The sequence below is a fragment of the Tinamus guttatus genome, unplaced genomic scaffold (genome assembly GCF_059628265.1).
Source record: "Tinamus guttatus ecotype Peru unplaced genomic scaffold, ASM5962826v1 Tinamus_guttatus_pri_ptg000330l, whole genome shotgun sequence".
NCBI lineage: Eukaryota > Metazoa > Chordata > Aves > Tinamiformes > Tinamidae > Tinamus > Tinamus guttatus.
Window position 1 is genome coordinate 2,429,631 of NW_028288864.1, and position 20,370 is coordinate 2,450,000.

At 46.7% G+C, this 20,370-nt stretch overlaps 1 protein-coding gene across 2 annotated transcripts; it reads right to left on the reverse strand.

Moving 5' to 3' along the window:
* Positions 1-799: 799 nt before the first annotated feature.
* Positions 800-3,416, reverse strand: ZFAND2A (zinc finger AN1-type containing 2A). Of its 2 annotated transcripts, XM_010217200.2 has the most exons (5): positions 3,336-3,416; positions 2,746-2,840; positions 1,999-2,127; positions 1,640-1,791; positions 800-1,080 (listed from the first exon to the last, which is right to left on the reverse strand). In XM_010217200.2, the coding sequence occupies exons 1-5, from the start codon at positions 3,388-3,390 to the stop codon at positions 933-935; spliced, it is 579 nt and encodes a 192-aa protein (XP_010215502.2). In that variant the 5' UTR covers positions 3,391-3,416; the 3' UTR covers positions 800-932. The 2 variants fall into 2 exon arrangements, with proteins under 2 accessions (XP_010215502.2, XP_088385529.1); XM_088529403.1 differs by lacking the exon at positions 800-1,080 and having other exon boundaries at positions 1,636-1,791.
* Between the last annotated feature and the right edge of the window lie 16,954 nt (positions 3,417-20,370).

Consider the following 20,370-nt stretch of genomic DNA (forward strand, 5'->3'; position numbering starts at 1 on the left):
TGCAAGATAAGAGGTTAACAGCTATCTGGCTTTTGCCCCAGCTACAAAACTCTCCCAAGGTCTAGATTTCTATTTAAGGAGCAACAAACTACAGCAAATTACATACTCCACACCTGTGAGCACTGCCCTCAGTGAATTACTTAGGGAGAAAATAAGGAAAACTAGGTATGGATTTATAAAATAAGTATTCCCAATGACATCCAGAAGCTGTTTGTCAAGTAAAATGCAGTGTCATGTGCCAGATCATTTCTAAAAGGATTTGAGAATTGACAGTAAACTTTAAGACTTTCATCCTGGGAGACTTACAGTTCAGACTTAGTACAAGCTAAGCAAAGGTGACTAGGCTTTATCCTACTTCTAGTATTCTACCACAACCACCCCCCCTTTCTGTCAGTTTTTGTAGTATTATAGTTCTTATTCCAAGTATAGGAACAAGCAGAGTTGGCTTGAGAAAAGGCAGCATTTATTGAACATAAAACATTAAGGTACAAAAGTAACCCTTATTTCCATAGAAAATAGAACTTAGAAAAAATAGTTTAGTAGGCAGTTTTAATTCAGGATCATGAACAGCTTCTACTATCTGCATCTGAAAGACATAAGAATGCACTGTAAGGGTTAAACAGTTCAACACAAGGATCTACACCTTTGCAGAAAAGGGATTGGTCTATTTATGGTAACTGTTTTCCACCATATCCTGTTGAAATACTATTTTCCACATAGCTTGACCAGGCCTCATACCAAACAGGTGAGACACCAGCGAATTATTACAATAGACAATTCAGTGTCCTAATAGCTTGAGTCTATGTAGCCATTTTAATTGATAAAGTACAGAGAGGAAAGATCTCCAAGTGTCTTCCACTGCATTCCCAACACTAATCAGAGGCCAACTACCAACTCCAGAGCAGATGCAGCTATACACATAACAGTAGCACTCAGACATGCTGACACAATACTACAGTATTCTGGGTTCTCTCATCCCGCAGCTTATACCTGTTGTGCTGAAGATTCCCATGAGAGGGCATTCCAATTGCTCCTGGTGATTTGAAGGCAGTTTCAGAGGCTCTCATGAGAGCTGCATATCTACAGAGAAATACAACCAGGCTCAGCACCTCTTAATCATACCACCAGTAGCCTCAGTTTTCCATCCAGTTTTATTTGCATTGACAAGTCACACAATCTTATTGCACACAGCAAAGAAAGTACATCTGCCTAAAAAAGAAAGATGTTGTACTAAAGTTAAGTTTAAGCTTTGTTTGGCAAAATATTGTAGTGTCATGTTCTTGGCTATTCAGTCATTTGCTTCTGGGCAAAACTTCAGGATTTTAATATTTAGTCTGAGGCCTCAAAGGGTACTTTGAGTTAGACAGTGCCTATTCTTAGTCACAAAACACCTACCTCCTTTGAGTGGGTCAGGTAGGTTTAAAAGAGCTTTGGGAAGGTTTTAAAAACTTTTGTCTTAGTCCATAGATTTCTAGAAAGCAAACCTAAACTACTTCAGTAAAATAGTGACCATCTCTTAGCATTCTGGTGAAGCACCATCCTGTAGGCAATGGGAAATGTTGACAAAATCCTACCACCCACTGTGACTAGCTCAGAAACTTAAGCTACAGCTAAGCAAAATGACCCAAGTACAGCTTACCCAGCCTTGGAGAGGGGGTGGCTACTCCCTTTGCAGTCATGATCCAGAGGATGCCGATGTTTTATACAGAAGTTCCCACTGCACTGCTCACAAACCACCTTCATCAGCTCCTTCCTTTTGCAGCCAGGCTTTAAGCACCTGTTTGTGAAGATCTAAACAAAGGACATGAAGCTGTCAGTGTTTGCTGGCTTCCTGAAATCAGCTTCCCAATTAGCAACTAAGCCAACGATGAATGCTCAAGTGCCTTTAGAATTAACAGGAAAACACAAGCTCTATTTTGTTCTTTACAGTAGAGTGCACAGCCCTAAGACAACAAGCAATAGGCAGGCAGTTCAGATCCCAACAGCAAGTTTCCTTACCTTCTGTTTCTGAGCTGGATTGTATTTGCAGTTCTTATCCATGTGCACTCCAACCACAGCATCTGGTATTTCCCCTTTCCGCACTGGGATAGGGGCATTACAGAGTGGACACACCGGAACCTGCACATTCTGAGAACACACAACATTTCAGAAACACAACCCAATTCTTCGATCACCATGGGAAGGAGGGGGGAAAAAAAGAAAAAAAAAAAAAGCATGTTCACAAGTGTTTTGCATTCTAATCATTCACTGACTATTCTTAACTCTTCCCAGCAACAGATGTCCTTCATAAAGAAAGCTGCAAGTCATCAAAAAACACCTTGGTTTCCAAATATTCAGTAACTTCAGGTATAATTTGGGGCTCTGGAGTGTTTTAAAGTTCCTAACTCCAGGAAGCCCAGGCATAGGCCAGAGAACAGTCCACTATTCATTGCTTCTGTAGTTCAGTAGTTGCTGGCCTTTACCTTAAAGGACATAGGCTGGAAAATTTTAGACATACACTACATTACTAGTAGTGTTAAACACTCTTCTTTGGGGGAAGAAAAGCATAAGTGAAAGAAACTAGAATCTAACTGTACTGAACTTAGAGGGAATGTTTCTCTACAACTGAACTTCATCTGTATCAATAAGTTACACTTTGTCATTCTGCCATCTATTGCTACTGAAGCCAAAGGTCAATTAAAACCTTTATACAGAATTTAACAATTCTATAACATCAGTTAGTGATAGTCACATATAGAAACTTACTTTTTTGTAGGTCGAACTACACTTGTGGTCATCATATCGGATATGGTCTTTACAGAAGACTTCCCCACATGCATCACACTTCAAAGGAAGGAAGTCTGGGGAAAATAAAGAGAAAAAAATTCTCAGAGTGAAAATTAAAGGAGCTTGTGGTAGAACACTTACAAAGAAAACTCCACACACAAGTTGTAAAACTTTTTTTTTTTGCTAGCAATAATCCCATTATTATCAAAATTCATAGTCATTCCTCATGGATATCAAAAACAAACAAAAAATCCCCTTCTTCCTTTTCATGTATGAATGACAAACATTAGACTACTAATGCACGCTACTAATAGTTCCTAGCATAAAATTTTAGGAAGGCATTAGTCAAAAGCTACAAATCTAAGCCCAAATCCAAAACCTAAAGCCAAATTCATCTTTTTAAAGCCTTTTTTTCAAGCAACAGCCAGAACAGCACCACAGGCTCAGCTATTCCTCGGCTTATTTAGGAGGAGCTACAAACAAACAGATATCCGCGGAGATACCACCGGGAGCCCGGCGCCCCGGAGAGAACCTGAGCACCGACCGGCCCGACCCAGCCCGCCGCTTACCCAAGCGCCGGCAGGCGACCTCCGAGCAGTGCCTGCCCAAGTCCGGCAGCTCCATGGCGGCCGCGCTCCGCACCGGGCCCCACAACCGTCACCCCCGATACAGCCCGGTGCCCCCCACGCCGCCGCCGCCGCCGCTTTTATGCGCCCCGGTGCTGACTCACCCTCACGGCCCGCTCACCTGCCTGCTGAGTCACGCTCCGCCCCGCCGGCCGCTGCGGGTGACGTCACGGCGGGCCCAACCAATGGCGCTCGTCGGCCTCCGTCGACTGCTGTTGAGCCCGGCCAGGCACGCGGCCAATGGGCGGCCGTGCTGAGTCATGGGGGTGGAGCAAAGGAATCGTGACGGTGCAGGATAGGGATAGGGATAGGGATAGGGATAGGGATAGGGATAGGGATAGGGATAGGGATAGGGATAGGGATAGGGATAGGGATAGGGATAGGGATAGGGATAGGGATAGGGATAGGGATAGGGCTGAGGAAGGGTGTGGGAATGGGGTAGCAGTTGGGGATGGGGTGCGGCTGCCTGTGGGAAAAGGGGATGCCCCCTCCTGCCACCTGGGGCACAGTTTCCATGTGACATAAACAATCTATGGCCACTAGTTCCCTGTTGTGCTGGGGTGCAGCAGTGGGTCCCCCATGGGAAATGGCCGTCTTGGCAGAGTGCCACAAAAAGGCCACGTGGGACATGTCAGAGGACGCCAGAGCGTCTCAGCCCTTTGGCTTTTGCAGTTTCACTTCTAGATAATCTGTTCTCATCACAGCTTAGACTGTTGTACCAGCCCTCTAGAATGTAATGCTTGATCTTAGCTGCATCAAAACTTTAAAACAAATCCACTAGCTCAGCTGGTTGGGGCACCCTGAGATTCTGGCCCAGCTGTGGGATTTCCGCAAGTGGCTACTGATTTACTCAGACAAGCATCAGCTGTGACCGTGGTTTTGCACGAGACAATTAAATCAGAAGTTTCTCGATTGAGCTCTTAAGTGCTTAGCTCACTGTAATGGAAGCTGATCCAAGCGTTACAACAGGTCACCAAAGATCAAGGTGTACTTTAGAAACGTTGATCTTTTCGCCACCCTCTGAATGAATATAATAATATTTACCTTGTGCAAAGGCACTGAGGACTATTTGTTCAATTAGAGCGGGAAGTGACAAAGCGCTACCGTGGCTTGGCTCTCCCTGCTCGCACCCAGCTTCCTCGTGCGGTGCCCGGCTCAGGTGACATGAAACGGAGCTTCAGGAAGGTGTGTGGTGGCCTCGATAGAAAGACCAATTTATGCGGTTCATACAAGGCTAAAGAACTTGGGAAAGTGCAAAGAAAACCACCCACCCTCTTGCACTCACAGTCCCACTCTTGAGCACCTACCCAGGACCACGAGGACGGGACCCCCAGCAATCCCCCAGAGCCGACTTGCCAAAGAGCGAGAGGGAGAACGATGCCAGAGGAGGAGGCTGGCGCCTTTGCCAGCTGCTCTGTCAGGTTCCATGCTCTGCAGGCTGGAGAGCCGCTGAGATAGCGATGGTGGCTTGCGGTAGGGAAGGGAGGAGTTCGTGTGCGGATAACAATGGAAACGGTTCTGCACAGATTAGCCACTCTTAAGGAAGGCTGTAAATCCCAAGTCTAGAAGCCCATATGGTACAGGCAGGCTTTTTAATAGAAATGAGGATTAGAAATTAGCTGAGGTCTTTAGTGATATTTTTAGAAGTTTGCTCCTGACAGGTTAGGCGGCTGAGAACCAGAGGAAAGTGCCGAACCCCGTATTACTTAGGAAAGGATCACACGGTGCAGCGCGTGATTAGAGGCTGGCTAGCTTAGCGACAAGGGGGATAGGTGGGTTAGAACTGATTCAGGAGGAATTAGCAAGGGAAATTGCTTGAGAAGCAGAATTTGATTAGGGGCAGCCAACATGGATTTATGAAAGGAAAGCTATATGTAACTAACTTGCTGGAGTCTGGGGGTGATATCGCTCCACAGCAGCATGAGGCTATGTCTGGATTTTATATAATGTCTGCAAAGAGAAGCCTTGGGCTTTGCCATGGCAGAGGATCTGTTGAGTGGGATGGTGGGCTGACCCCATTCCCCAGCATCTGCATAGTCCCTCTGCCCCCTTCCTCCCTTTTACGCCTCCTTTTCGTGGTTGCTTGGTTTTGTTCTATTTATTTATTTATTTATTTATTGCATTGTTTTTCCCTTGGCTCTGCTCTGGCTTTGTCCTTCTCTTCCTCTTCTACAGAGACTGGGATGTCCTCTTGGTCATTCTGTGCCAGATTAAATGCCTCCAAGGCTGTCCCTGTCCCCCTATCAAGGTGATTGTCTGGAGATCTATAGGGCAGGTGAAAAAAGTCCTTGCTGCTTTTGAATGCCGTGATGGACACAATGCGAAAGGAAGAACTCCTTCTGCCACGAGGGTTTTGCCTAACCAACTTTCTGTTACACCAGGAGGGTTTGCAGCAGTTCTTCTCTCTCCAGCTGTCACCACCATAAGGGTCACACTGCAAGGAGCCAGGAGGCACCTGGGGCTGTTGTCCTCTCCAGACAAGGTCTATATCCTTCCCACCAAGCTGCATTACAGCTCCCCCGGAGATGCCCATGCCTCAAACAAGCTGAGTCCAGTTACCTTGTGCACCCTGAGTCCCTCCGAGTAACATTGGGCAGACACAAGTGGTTCCAAGTCCGTAGGGACCCATGGGGACAGTGGCCTTCCCATTGCCTGCCGGTTCTCATGGCCCCTGCCCAGGGAAGCAGCTGAGTTCTGTACCGCAGCAGTGGAGCCATCCCTGAAGCATTAACATGCAGTAGCACCAGCTCACATTTACCTCTTTCAGGTCTCTGAACTCCCATCCCATTGTCCTTCTTTTCGCCCATAATTTTGTACCAGCCTTTTAAAAGTGAGCTTTATTTTTATTGCAATAACCCTGTGGTGCTGCCAGATCCCTCTGTGGAGGAGATGTGACATCTCCATTACATAGCTTGGATAAGTGTCTTAAACAGACCACACACAAAGGAACCTAATGGTACCTATTTTTATTAGGTTTATTACAGGAGGGGAAGTCAAGCAGTCCAATCTCCCCACAGGATACTCCGTTAACTGCAGCAGACGGAGAAGAGAGATCTGTAGAGGCGGATCAGTTTTCCAAGAATATTAGCTACTGCTGCTCTAAAATTAGAGTCTAGGGAGAGCAGACAGGTTGACATAATTGAAAGGACTGTCTTATGGGATGACATAGTTAAACGAGCCCATGATCAGCTTTAGAGTGACAGCTCAGCGTCTTCTTCTAATCCCCAAAGGAGCACTGAGTTACGAGGCTGTGATTTAACTAGTCCTGGATCTTATCTTGTGATGATGTCAATATTATTAGAACCCATTTCTAAAGAGATGCATCCAAAAAAATCACTGTACATGAACCGACTGGTTTTGCAGGCACAATTCTCCTGCAGCTTCATCTTGCAGAGTTCTTGGTTAACATGTACCCTCCTCTGCTGCCCTTCTTGCATAGCCTATGCTATCGCCATAGGCTGGGCTACAGGACAGACCCAGAAACAGCATTAGGAACCTCATTTCAGGGTGAAGCTGAAAAATGTCCTTGAGTTGCACATTTTATTCAACATAATTTAATATAAAACACAAACTAACAAAGTTAGAGGTGAAATATAATAGCAGGGACCCCATAAAAAGTAACCTAATCTGTAAGATAGACAACGCTTTAGCCTGGGGGAATGCCAAATAAAAGAGAAATATGAGCCAAGCAGTTCTCAATTCATAAGTAACTTTAAAGAGAAATAATGAAGATGAGTTCTCCAACTTCAAATACCCTAAGATTCTTTCAAATAAAAGGGACATTTTTAATGTTTTCTTCATACACACTCACAGGGTAGATATCTCCAGTAAAGCAGACACAATCATTTCCATGCAAGTAGCCATGACTATGAGCAAACCACTGGTGGAGGACTTCAAGCCAAAATGGTTCAGAGGTCCACGCTGCAGTTAGGAAGGGGGCAGAAGACATTAGGGATGGAGCCCTCCTGGACCTGCACAGGGATGGACCCTCTCTGTTGCCTTTGGTGGCCACTCTCCATTGCTTTCCTTTAGGTGCAAAACAGTGGAGTGTTTGCCATCCTGGGAGCATTAACCTGGACCTGCAAGTGCCCTGAAAAAGACAGTCCAAATCTGGGATGCCCAAGATGTGTGGGGTTATTTTTAATATTTTGGATATTTTGAGCAGTATTTGGTTTGCATGAGTACTGCCTCTTCCAGAAGGTGTCTCTAGACAGCAGGAATGCAAGGAGGGCAGCATGGGACAAGGACACAAGTTAGAGCACGGCGGCGGATGGCCAGGTCCCCGGCGGGTGCAAGCTGGCCTAGCTCTGCTCCTTGAGCTGCCTGCGTTTGCTGCAGCCAAGGACAGGCGGGTTTTGTCAGTGCCTATTTTAACTTCAAAGGCTGGGATTTTCCAAGCAGCCTAATGCATTTAGGCACCTAAATCCCATTGAGTTTCAAGTGTATATCAGGCCTTAGGCTCCTTTGCAAATTCCTGCTAAATGCCTAAGGCCACCTCCTCGTGGAAAAGCATTAACTGTTACACTGACAGATTTGCAGCGATATCATTTTACCAGCACAGGCTCTTTTATTCTAGAGCAGAGCATCTTTAAAATCCTCTTCCTAAATAACATATTAAACTGCAAAAGGCTTCATCTTCTGGTTTATTTTCTGTGATATATACCTGTACAAGTATGTTAAATTCCCTCCCCGGGTTATACCAAGAAAGGCTTGCTTTGTAGGGTGAAACTTCTTCAGTTAAAGAGAACAAGTGCTCCTAATCCCCAGCTCTTAGCACTCCAGAGGAAACCTCAGGCCTACTAGGAAGAGCAGATTGGGTGTTTTAGAGCTCAAACCTACCATATCTCCCACTGCCTGCCTGATACCCGTTCTGCACCAAACTGCTTTCAGAGCATCCAAGCAGAGAGAGGGAAAAAAGAGTTTTTTCCTTCTTCAGTACTACTATATAGATAGAACAATAATCAGGAGGATCACGCCAATTCTTTTGCTCTTTCTTGAATTTAGAAGTAGCCAAAAGGAAGGAGCACTAACTGAAGCTAAGTCAGCTCCACTGTGACAGGCAGCAGCCTGGTGGCTCTGGAAAGTCACTGTTTCAAAAGGTGGGAAACACTGCGATAGCCATTCTAATAGCAGTGGAAAAATAAATCCCTTATCAGGTGTTTTCTGGTCACAGATCAAACCCTAACACCTTATAACCTCATCTGCAGGTTCTTGGCAGAAACCAGATTAGAAATCTCAGTTACAGGCTCCTCTGGACTTGTCTTGTTGTTGTTTGTGCTGTACACAGCACAAGAGGACCTGGGCCATGACTGTCCAGTCCTAGATTTCCTCAGCCCCACCACGATACCAATCAGTAATGAAAGTTAGATCCCAAATCCTGCTTATTCATTGTGCTGCTGGTGCTGAATTAAATCATTTCACTGAAAAAGGAGGCTCTCCAAGTACTGTGACCAATGCTAGCTTAACAGTAGTGCCAAGCCTCAGCATGGGTAACTTTCCCATAGGTACATGGAGCCATCCTTCCTCAACTCCACCACTGAGAAACAAACCTGAGCCCTCTTAAGTGGTGCTAGGTTTGTGTTATAGCTGCAGAATTGGAACAAATCCACCTCTAGTGTAAGTGACTGGGTCTCCTGGCAGAACAGCAGGGGCCATAGAATCATAGAATGCTTAGGGTTGGAAGGGACCTCTAGAGATCATCTAGTACAATGGGAGTCCTAGCAGTGCTAAAGAGCCAGATGGCTCCTGGAAGAGGATAGTGGAGCAGGGAAGGAGATCCATGGGGCACTACTATGGCCAAACGGCTTTAAGGAATTGGTTTCCGGAAGAGATGGCTCTGAGCCAAGAGGCTCTGGGGTTTGGGTCATACCCTCCTTTGCAGCTTGAGCTACAGGGTAGAGCTACAGCTCCCACTGTCTGGCGCTTTATAGGGAGCAGCTCCTTGTCTGTCATTCCCAACCACCCATTCCCATAGACTCCCGGCATAGACTCGGCTTTGTCATGGTCGTATCCTCCAAGGCACCATCCAGCCCTACGGAAGCAGGGTTACCTGCAGCGCAGTGGTCACCTTGGAGAGGTGCCCCCCAACAAGGACGCCGTGTGTGACGCTCGGAAGTGCGTGCCGCGAGGTGGCACCATGTCACTGCTAACCTGCTGCCCAGGGTCACTCTGCTGCGTCCATGTCTGCATTAACCATGCAGAGCTTGGGCCTCCAAAGGGGTTTTGGGGCAGGAGGTGAGGTGGGTCACCCAAAGCAACACCCAGGCCCCTTCACCCCAAGGAGATACTGGAAACAAGGGGCCTGACACCGCATCCTTCTTGGGTCATGCTGAGTTTTGTGGAGGTGATAACACCATGCACCAGGCACGTACAGCACTAAAATCTTTGTTCTTTTCTGGAATGAAGATGCGGGCTGAGCAGCCTCCCTTCTCTAAAATCTGGCCAGGGAAGGAAGCTGAGTGCCTCCCCAGCGTTACAGAGCATCCTCCCAGGCGAGGAGGAAGAGGATAATCTGTGCCAGAACTAGACTAACAACAGATCCATATCACAATGACAAAAAGGACCTCATGGACAGTCAAGCCTGGACCCTGCAGTGTCCCTCACCCAGAGATCTCATCCAACATCCAGTGTCTTGCTTAGGTCCCTGATCTCCCACAACCTAACCAAGGTCCCCAGGGTCCCAAGCAAGGTCCTGTGGCTGGACATCCTGCTCTGCTGAGGTAGTCCCAGAACCTGCATGGCCCCACCACATTGTCCTGACTGCACTGACACAGACCTAGTGTTGACCACAGAGTGATCCCACTGAAGCCAGGGAGACTGGTTTTGGATGCTCCAAGGAAAATAAGGTGACTGATGCACCCAGGCCTCGCCAAACGAAGGAAATAGGAGTAGGAGCAATAGGAACCTCTATCAGCAAAAAATTCCCCAACAAGGGAGAGCAACTGCACATGTTGAAGACATGGCCTGCTACAAGTTGTTCTGTCTGCTCTTGCTTTAGGGCATCAAGTAACTGGCCAAAAAACATGAACTTTTTTTCTGAAGAAGAAGAGAAGGAAAATGCTCAAAGTGAGCTCTCCTGAATCAGTTTGCCATCCCTGGCAGCACGTTCAATACTGTAATACACCAGTAATACCTACATTATTCCTGATACAACGCTGCACAGCTGAACAATACATCTGCCAATTCAATTTATTCAAGCAAGTTCCTTTGGAAGTGAGCAAAGCAAATCCAGGTGGCAATTATAGTATTCAGGCTCTGCCGTAGACTTGGGAAACAAAGGGGCAAGATACAAGCGAAATAGCAAGTTCCGGTGGAAGTCTCTCAACTGCAGAATCCTAAGAGCTTTTGATCATGCAGCTCCTGATATTCAGATGTAAAACCCTTGTGTCATTGGGTAAGGAGGCAGAGCAGCCCTGCAATTGCAGTTCCGTAGCATTTAGCACTCAGGAATATCTCTGCTAAAAAAAAAAAAAAAAAATGTATATATTAAGCCTGGCTGTGTCGCATACTGTCTAAGTATGCAGCCAGATAGGGTGAAGGTTGCCTACAAGACTCTTTAGCATCCAGTTCAAAACTTGCTTAGATCTCTCCAGTTGTGTGCAGGGTCTTACCACATCACAGACCCCATTTCCCAGGCACATTGGCATGGACAAATCTGCAGCTCAGCTCCAGGAACAGCCTTCCAGGTAGCTGGAAGAAGAGAAGGACCCTCTGGGAAGTCCTGCGTTGGCTCTGGGGGGTTCAGGACAGAAGCTTTCCCAGGCCTTGCTGAAGCACAGCCACGTATGATCTCCTCTTGCTAGAGCCTGCAGATCACACAGTGACTGCTGTTCTCTGCCTCATGCTTCCCAGCCCTTTCCTTGGTCACAGGGACCCCCAGCACCACTGCAGCTCTCCACTGCTCTGGCCGTTCTCACCACAGAGGAATTGCACCAAGGGGTGAACTTGACCCCAGATGTAGAAATAGGTTAAGCCAAAAGGTGGCAGCATCTTATTCAGTATCGATTTTGCAAGAATATTTCTCCTATTAGCCATTTTTCTTTCTAATCATAGAACGTAAGTTTGTAAATTACAGAGGTGGAGAGTAAATGCATTGCAACCTCTGGCAAATTGATATTTTAGCAGCTACAGTAAACTTTTTCTGATGGCAGATAATTGAAGGGAGCAAGCATCAGATAAAATTCATAAAGCTTTGGACCTACTGGAAGAAGATAAATGATATTTAATGGTCAGAGCTGTAAAGTAATTACCTCAGGCTCCTGGATAATAAATACATGCACAGCTAATGGGCTCTGGCTGACCAGGTGCCCAGATGCAACGCCACATGGGGCCCAGTGCTCTCTGCTCCTTGCAGAGGTCAGGGGGGATGCTCAGGGACAGCCAGCGGTGCCGTGGGCAGGAGCCAGGCCCAGAAGTGCGTAGGGCTCCTGGTACCACCCCATCCCTCTCCTCAGGGCTGAAGCTGCTTCCCCAGCACAACCCCTCCAAGCAGAAGGTACTGACCCCAGCCAGCTGCAGCTCCACTTCAACCAGCTGAGAAAGAGCAAGAACCAAGAGTCCACCTTGTCTCCCCTTTATAACCCTGCCTAGATCAGCCCTGTGATAGGCAGCAAACCAGTAACCCTTCATCTGCCAAACCAACTTCATTGCACCTTCCAGACACGTCCCTCACTGAGCACATGAGCTGGGCACTGCTTGGTGGGGCAGGAGATCAGCACAGGCTTCCTTGGCACCATGCATGCAGCACTAAAGTGCTTTTAATGCAAGTATCAAAAGTCAGGGGCTGTTGGGGAAGTGCATCCCTCGTGCTCCATGGTCAGGGAGAAAATACGTTCAGCCACATGAGGAGCTGGGAGGTTTCAATCTGGCCCATCCTTGGACCTCCTCCAGTGCCCTGTTCCATCTCTGAGCTGGTTTCAGGCAACCACAAGTCATCAGAATGCCTTATTCCCTCTCTGCCGCCAGCATCCCTACTGCTGACATGCCTCTGTCTCTTTGAAGAAGTTGCTTAGAAATTCATCAGCAATTATGCAAGCTTCAATATTCAAAAATGCACATGGATTTGAAAACAAATAGGAAGCCGCCGCAGTATCTCTAGCTTTGTGCTGTCTACAGTCCCTAGAAATTCTCAGTGGGATGTTTGAGAAGGATGTATATGTGTTGACAACATTAAATGATCCATGGCTCAAGGACAGAATTGAAACCATACATCTCCTTCATGCAGACACTGATCACGAGCAGAGTGTTTTTCTTAAGCTACCCGCAGAAGGCCAGGCACCATGTCCCCCTGCACAGCACGGGTGTCCCAGGCTCAGACAGCACACATGCCATGGCGTAGCAGATCATCAGTGATAGCGGGGAGACACATGGACACCATCATCAGGAAAAATGTTATTGTGGCTGCAGCACCTCGGAGTGCAATTGAGCATGTCCCTCCAGCATGTCACCCTCCAGCATGTCCCATCCCTAAGAGCAGCTCCACTCCTGCACAGCTGGCAACACCTGGCAAGGAGACAAGGAAGCCACAATCTGCCCTGTTGGGGCAATAAGTCGCCCCATTCTGCCTTTCCTGCCCTGCTGCGCAGTCATGGGTGACCTGTCCCCGCGGCGAGCGGCAGAAGCCGCCGTCAGCAAGCAACTCGCACTCAAAAACACTGCTGGAAAACTGCAGCCTGCTCTACACACGGAATTCCCAAGGACGAGGGGGAACTGGCAGACAACGCGGAGGATTAGGTGATTCCCGGGGGAACACAAGAAACGCCGCAGAAGGTTGTATCGTTGCCCATTTCAGTGGAGCGATTAGGCAGCAGTCGATGCTGGGAGGAGGATTTCTGCATGAGTTTTGGCCTGGCGGGTTGGCGAGGGTTCACCCAGCTATTAGTGGCATGAGGAGGGAAGACGCGTTTCCCGGATGCCCTCCAACTTTGCCTTACGGGGCCCTGATTTAGGATCTGGTTTCCATTGTTTTCCCCATTACTGAAGCAAAGGGTCTTTCTTTGCTCCCTTGTTTATGCTGGATGTTTATTTAATAGTCTGGCCAGCTTCAATTAGGTCCACGATTACTCACAGATGACAGCCCCGGCATAGCAATGTTTACTCTCAAACTCTAGCTCCAAGTGTGGCCAGTGATATATTTAAGGAGGAGGTATAAAACCATTAATTATGAAATAGTTCTACCTATGGGAGTGAAAATTCCTTTTAAACCCAAGCAGTTAGCAACTGGATAATAATGTAACAAGGACATCAGCACCTTTAACCGAGGGGCTTAATGGCCCCTCCAAAAGCCTCCTTTGGTCATGTTCTCCAGGCCTCTCTACTTGTCACAGAGATGTGGAACACCTTGCTGCAGGATCTGTGTTGTGTAAAAAAGAGTTTGTCACCTCTAAGTGCATTACGTGGTCTGGGCCTGGATAAACCCTTGGATGGTTTGTTGCTGACATGCCCTTTGGTGCCCATACGGGAGAGCTATTCTGCTCAGGGTTCCTTCGGAGGAGGAAGTATTGCAAAAGGAGCATCCAGAGTCACAGCCTTGACCAGGTTTTGCTTCTCCCAAAAAGTCAGTGGAAGTCCCTGGTCTTTTCGGCCTCCAGCAACAGAGCGTTTTTAGACCCCAGAGACTTCTGCCCTTATAGGAGCCAATGTGTCTGTCCCTACTAGCTTTGTACCCAAATATTACCCGGCCAAGAGTTGTAGCACTGGAAAGAGCTGAGGTGAGGTGGCTTTGGGGTGGCCAAGAGGAAAGGTGGCTCTCCATGTTCTTGCCACCCACCAGGGACCAGAGCTGGAGCTGCTGTGCAAGAGCATCCTGAGGAGAGAGCCCTTTCTCCCTGGCAGGGTGCTAGAGTGGGAACAGCTTCCGTACATCCCTACCGGTCAATCAGCTGTTTGGAGGTTTCCTCCTTTGGAGTTTAATTAGCGTTCAACACTCTTATTGAGAAGATACAGGTGGGATGCAAAGCCAGGCAGGTCAGTGACCCCATGCCCCAAATGTCGTGTCCAGCACCGCTCAGGATTGCGGCTGTGCCCCCAGCACCGCTACTGCTGTGGACAAGCAACACAGGCCAAGCCTCAGAACCGCCCAGAGGGAGAATCGACAGGGAAGCTTTAGGAAGGATAGAAACTCTCTGGCTTTAATTCACAGAACTCTTTTTTTTTAGACCACATTTAATATTTTAAAATTATGAGTCACAGGAACCTGGGTGAGCCGAAGGAGAAGGCGTGATCTGTGAGGCCAATTAAGAGGCCGATGGCACATCGTGAAACGGGAGCCCCTCCAGGGAGGCCAAGGTTACATAAATAAGTGTGTGAAAGAGCTGCACTGAATCTGCAGACACTCAGCCACCAGTGACGCCCCTTTGAGTTGGGGAAAATTAAATATAAATAATAAATGTTTAACCACACAGCAAATAAATACAATGAGGCACCTTTAAAAAATATACTAATATACAGCAAGCCGTGGTCCTTCTGCCCAGGGTGGCCGAGTGTCTTCTGGAGATGAGAGACAGCACAACGGAGGGGCTGCACTGGGGGTCCCTGCTCAGCTGGCATTGTCTTCACTCCAGCTCTGGCATTCTTGTAAGGAACCCCAGAACAGCATGTAATGAAAAAATAAACAGCAAAACTGAAATAAGTGCAAAGCTCAGCCAGGGAACATTGAGTCTTTCTGGGCTTGTCTAATCCCCAGAGCCGCATACCACCTACCTGGGTGCAGGATAAGGACTTGAGTCCTGGAGGAAAAGTCCAAAGCCTCCTTGTACCGATGCAAACACTCAGCAAGTGCTACGAGCTCCCCAGAATCGCTCTGTGTCGGTGCTTGCTTTGCAATAAGAGCTCTGCTTCTTGGCTGCCTTGTTTTACTGCTTCCTTGGAAGGAGAGAAAAGAAATGAAATGGAGATATAAAAAAATAAAGGGGTCATTTATAGTTAAGCACATTAGGATGGGGGAGAGAGAATAAAGCGGTGAAAATTGCTTACTTGGGGGTCTGCAGGGACTTGTTCTCTGGTACTGGCATGGTTGCTTGAACCTTTTGTGCTCTGCTGCAGCACTTGGACCTGGGCTATATATCACGAGGCTTGCCACGGTGTGCTGTGCATAAACTCCTAACAGTCCCTAATCCCAGACTTCTCCCACTTGTGCTGGGAGTTATAGTTTATAGGTGACTTTTATAGATGGCCAAAGCAACCGCTCCAAACTTGCGCAGAGCTGAGTGGAGAGCCAGAGAAACGTTCCGGTCCATCACTACTGCCGTCCAACCCTTCCCACAAAACTGCCACTGGACCTGGTGGCAATGAGATATTGAGGGCTTCATCAAATACATCACAGCTAGTAATTAAATGCCTATCAAGTCCCTTTCCTATGATGTAATTTCATTTCTCCCCAAATTCTGCAGGGAAGGAATAGGACAAAAGGGCTTCCTTGCTGTGATTATACATTCCCGGGCAGTTTAATTATATTCTTCAGCTTCTTAAACACTTAAACAATAACCCCACAGAGAGCTGCCATCCCACTATAGTTATTATTGGTTTCTTCCCAGCACCTGGGATTTGGTTCCACTTTTGCTGTATGCCACTGGCACCAAACTCTTCATGGGGCTAAGCTGGCTGTCACCAGGGAGTCAGGGATAAATTCACCCTCACATTTATGTGACACAGAGTAGCAGGTGACACTGGGATATGGTTTTATTTAGCTCTTTAGCATCTGACCACCTTTAGTTTCCAATGAAACATCTCAAACACCATCAGATTAACACAAATAAGTTGCTTCTCTTCTATGAAATGCTCTTAGTATGCCAGCACATACAGGAAACCCCTGGTTCTGCAGACAAATGTAGCACCCAGAACTCTTTGCTGGTTTTGACATTTGAATACAAACAGATATTCTCCAGCCTATACATTGTTTCTGTATTTCTCCTCATGGCTTCATCTGCCCTATGAGGAGAGGCTGAGGGAGCTGGGCCTGTTCAGCCTGGAGAAGAGAAGGCTGAGAGGGGATCTAATCAGTGTATATAAATACCTCAAGGGAGGGAGTGCAGAGGACGGTCATGGTCTCTTTTCAGTGGTGGCCACTGATAGGACTAGAGGAAATGGCCGGAAACTGAAACATCAAAAATTCCATAGGAACTTAAGGAAAAATTTCTTAACAGTGAGGGTGACAGAGCACTGGAACAGGCTGCCCAGAGAGGTTGTGGAGTCTCCTTCTCTGGAGATCTTCAAAACCCGCTTGGATGCAGTCCTGCGCCACGTGCTCTAGGTGTCCCTGCGTATGCAGGGGGGTTGGACTAGATGATCTCTGGAGGTCCCTTCCAACCCTAAGCATTCTATGATTCTATGATTCTATGATTAGACTAATTCGCTTCCAAGTTGGAGGATGAATAATGAGACTCAGCCTAAGGATGCATAATTAAGCTTTGATAGTGAGTGGTTTTATCTAACCTGGTTTTTCCTATCATTCCTCAATAGTTGAATTACATGCTGGGGACTAAAGGAGCCACCAGGCTTGCCTTTATATTAGGCACAAATTTACCTGCAAGAAGTGTGACTATGGCCCATTCTCCTGGGAAGAGGGTGATGCCCATAACTGACACCAAGGAGAGACACGAAAGGTGGGAGGATTTTGGGGGGTCATTTCAGTCAAATCTAGTCTGAATAATAATGTTAAGGAAAAGAGAGAGGACTAATAAAATATATATACATATGCGTCTCCTGCCATGGTCAGCGCAACCACCCCACACAGGCTCCCTAGATTATTTGAGATCTTGCATGTCAATAATTCCTTCTCCAGTGGGAGAACACCTATGACCTAACCAATATAACACCTAACCCTAACCCTAACAGGTTGTCCAGGGCATGCTGATGCATTCCATGGGACTTGCTGGATTTGGTAATGTGGGATCAAAATTCTTTTGGGCTTTCCTTTGGTCCTCTAAGATGCGCCTGGTTTGGTTTCTGCAATTATCATACTTGCCTGCAAATTCCCTGGCCTGTTCCCTATTCCCTCCATGTCCTGCAAGTGCCTCCTCGGCATTACTTGGCCGTTAAGGTCTCTCCGCTTTCCCAGAGATTTTCTTCAGCCTTCCTGTTGTTCTTTTCAGCTCTGCAGGGTTACTGTTAGACTTTTCTGCTGATCTTTTTTGGCCTCTAACTGCTCCTACCGCTGTCATGAGGATTTTCCATAATTCCCTGGTCGCAAAGGTGATTTTAGGGATAAGACACCAAGCAATTGCTTAGGGCCTAAAAGAGCCCCTCCAGGCCAAGGCATGGAGCAGAGCACATCTCTCACATGCAGCCAGCAATGAGCCAAGCCTCAGGCTCTGTCCTGGTCTCTCGGCTTCTCCAGCAGGAACAGGGCAACTTATGGGAGCAGTAGTGCTATGGACAGAGGCAAGGAGCCCTAGTAGGTACTTAGTACAAATGTTAATAGTGTCATTGTTTATACTGTAGGATTGGAAAAGGTCTCCTGGGTCATCTGGGGCATTGCCCTTCAGTAACTCAATCCGTGCTCAAACTATCCCAAGGGTATTTTTAGTCGATTCGCGAATCCTTTTAGGAATTCGGCCCAGTGATCTCGGTCAGCAAGCGATTATTTTGCCTAATTGACTTCCCTTTCTGCATTCCCAATTTTTATACTGCCTTTATAGTTTGAAACCTTGCCTTCCCCTTGCAGTATCATCCACTGATGATTTTAAGCAGCTCTTTTCCCTATGATTACTTCTTTTTTTGCATTACAGTTGCCTCTACTGCACTTGCTACCAAAGCCCCCTGGCCTGCAGGACTGGGGTTGCTCGATGCCAGGACAGGGAGGCTCCACCAAGAGATCACAGTCTGACTAGACCAAAAGGCAAGGAACAAGATCCAGATACACTGGACAACCCTTCAGAGTTGTAAGCCTTCAGTGGCAGACTTTGGAACAGAGTTGCAGGGACAGGTTACACCTCAGCTTTCCCGTCATGTTGACTGCAGTAGTCACCTGTGTGGAGGACCCACATTTCCTTGAAGTCTTCAACTTGAGCTACTATTAGAATACTGACAGAGAATGAAAGAAAAGAAAGGGAGTTAAAGTGGCCTCTGTTACTGCATTCTTTTTCTGTCATGTGTATTCTTCTGTTTTGATCCCCCGCTCTGTGCCATGTTGTCATTGCATTATTAATTGCAACAGATCCAATTTAGAGCCTGTTACAATGAAATTTGTTTTGGGACAAGGTTGTGGGAAAGGTGATAAAGACGTGAGTCAAGGGGCAGGCAAAACACATATCCTCCAGTTGAAGAGGTTTCCATGCCTGCATTGACCCTCACTGCCCTGGGGTCACTGTCCTTTCAGACCTACTGGCTGTGTGGCTTGTGTGGTTGCCCCTTACCTGCTTAGTCAGGATAAGATGAATTAACTCTGGGAAGTTGAACACACAACTTTTGCTAATCTGACTTGATCTGCTTGGTATAACTTATGGAATATCTTCAGCAGCATATCAGACAGAGGGGTAACCTCCAACATGGGGTGGTACTGGGCAGTCATGTCTTCTTCTTGCACAGGCCATTACTACTGGCCTGGTGCTCATGCATCTTCATTCTATCTTTTACAGTTTTGGCCTAATAGTAACCAGAAAAGGTGGTGAACATGAGGACTCGCCTCATGCACTGCAGCACTTTGAGCTAGCTGCAAACCCATCAGAGGATTGACGCTAAGAATTATTTCTTTTATGCAACTTTTCCATATCAAGAGACGAGGAAGGAAGAAGTCTGGTGCAGTGAACATAAGCTATTTAGTGAGGAAGAAGGACAAATCATCGCATGCATTCTGGGTAGGCCGTTACCTGTATTTGCACTCCCCTCCAGGTAAACAGATTGCAGCAAAGACCAACAGCTCCCCAAGCACTTGTGCAAGAAGTTCTTCAGACAACTGTTCTTCAAACTTGCTCACCTACTGAGCATTGAGGGATGTAAACATGCCCCAGCTCAGCCGATAAGCATGGGCATGACCAGCTTTAGCAAAAGTCACTGTGGCAGCCTTTCCCCTCCAAACACCAGCTGAGCTTCAAGCCTGGTACAAAATCCATGATTTGAGAATCTATAGACCCACCTGAGTGGTTTGTTAGATTGAAGGCTGAATGACCTAAATGAATCCATGGGTTTGGCCAGGCAGATTTTTTAAAAAATAACCTGTACAAAAATGCAAGCTCTAGAAGAAAATTTATTTTTCCTGGGAATGCTACATTTTAGAGAAAAAAAAAAAAAGCTGTTAGATGTAAACGAGCTGATTTGATGAAGTCAGCAGAGCTGTACACAGGATAAAGTCTATACTCTCCACAGCAGTCTCCAACACATCATCGGAGCCAGCTGGTAAATATTTACTTCTTCAAGTGATCTGCTGAAAGGTTCCTCCATTCCTGATACTGTTGTTTTTGCAAATTACTTTTATTCTACAGAAAAGCAAAAACTTAAATTCTAACTTTTTAATTGAAAAAAGGGCTTTAAAAATAATAAAAACATCTACTCTAGTTTATTCAGGTTTATATAATTACTATCTAATTTGTCCCCAAACAGTTCAATAGTTAAAAGAAACCCCATTAAAAGAACATTTTTGCATAATTTTGTCTGTCCTCTACCACGTCTTGTGATACCACCATGATTTGGGACATTTGTATGAGATTAGCTTTGCATGGCAAATCTGGCACTGGGAGGCAGGTTGGTATCTGGTGTCTGCAGGTTCTTGCACAGGTTAGCTGGTGTCCCAAGGCCTCAAGAGCTCACATCACTCTGTCCTTCACTCCACGTGAATGGGGCACACTGCAGGTTCTTGACAATTCCAAGTACACCTGGGAAATCAAACAAGGATGAGCATGTGGCACCTTCATCCTAGGGGACAGTCAGCTCTGATGAGTGAGGCCATGGACAACCTGACTTCATTCTGAAAGTAGCCCTGTTTGGAGTAGAGTTTTGACTACAGCTCTCTAGACATCCCTTCTTACCCAACTTTTGACATCTT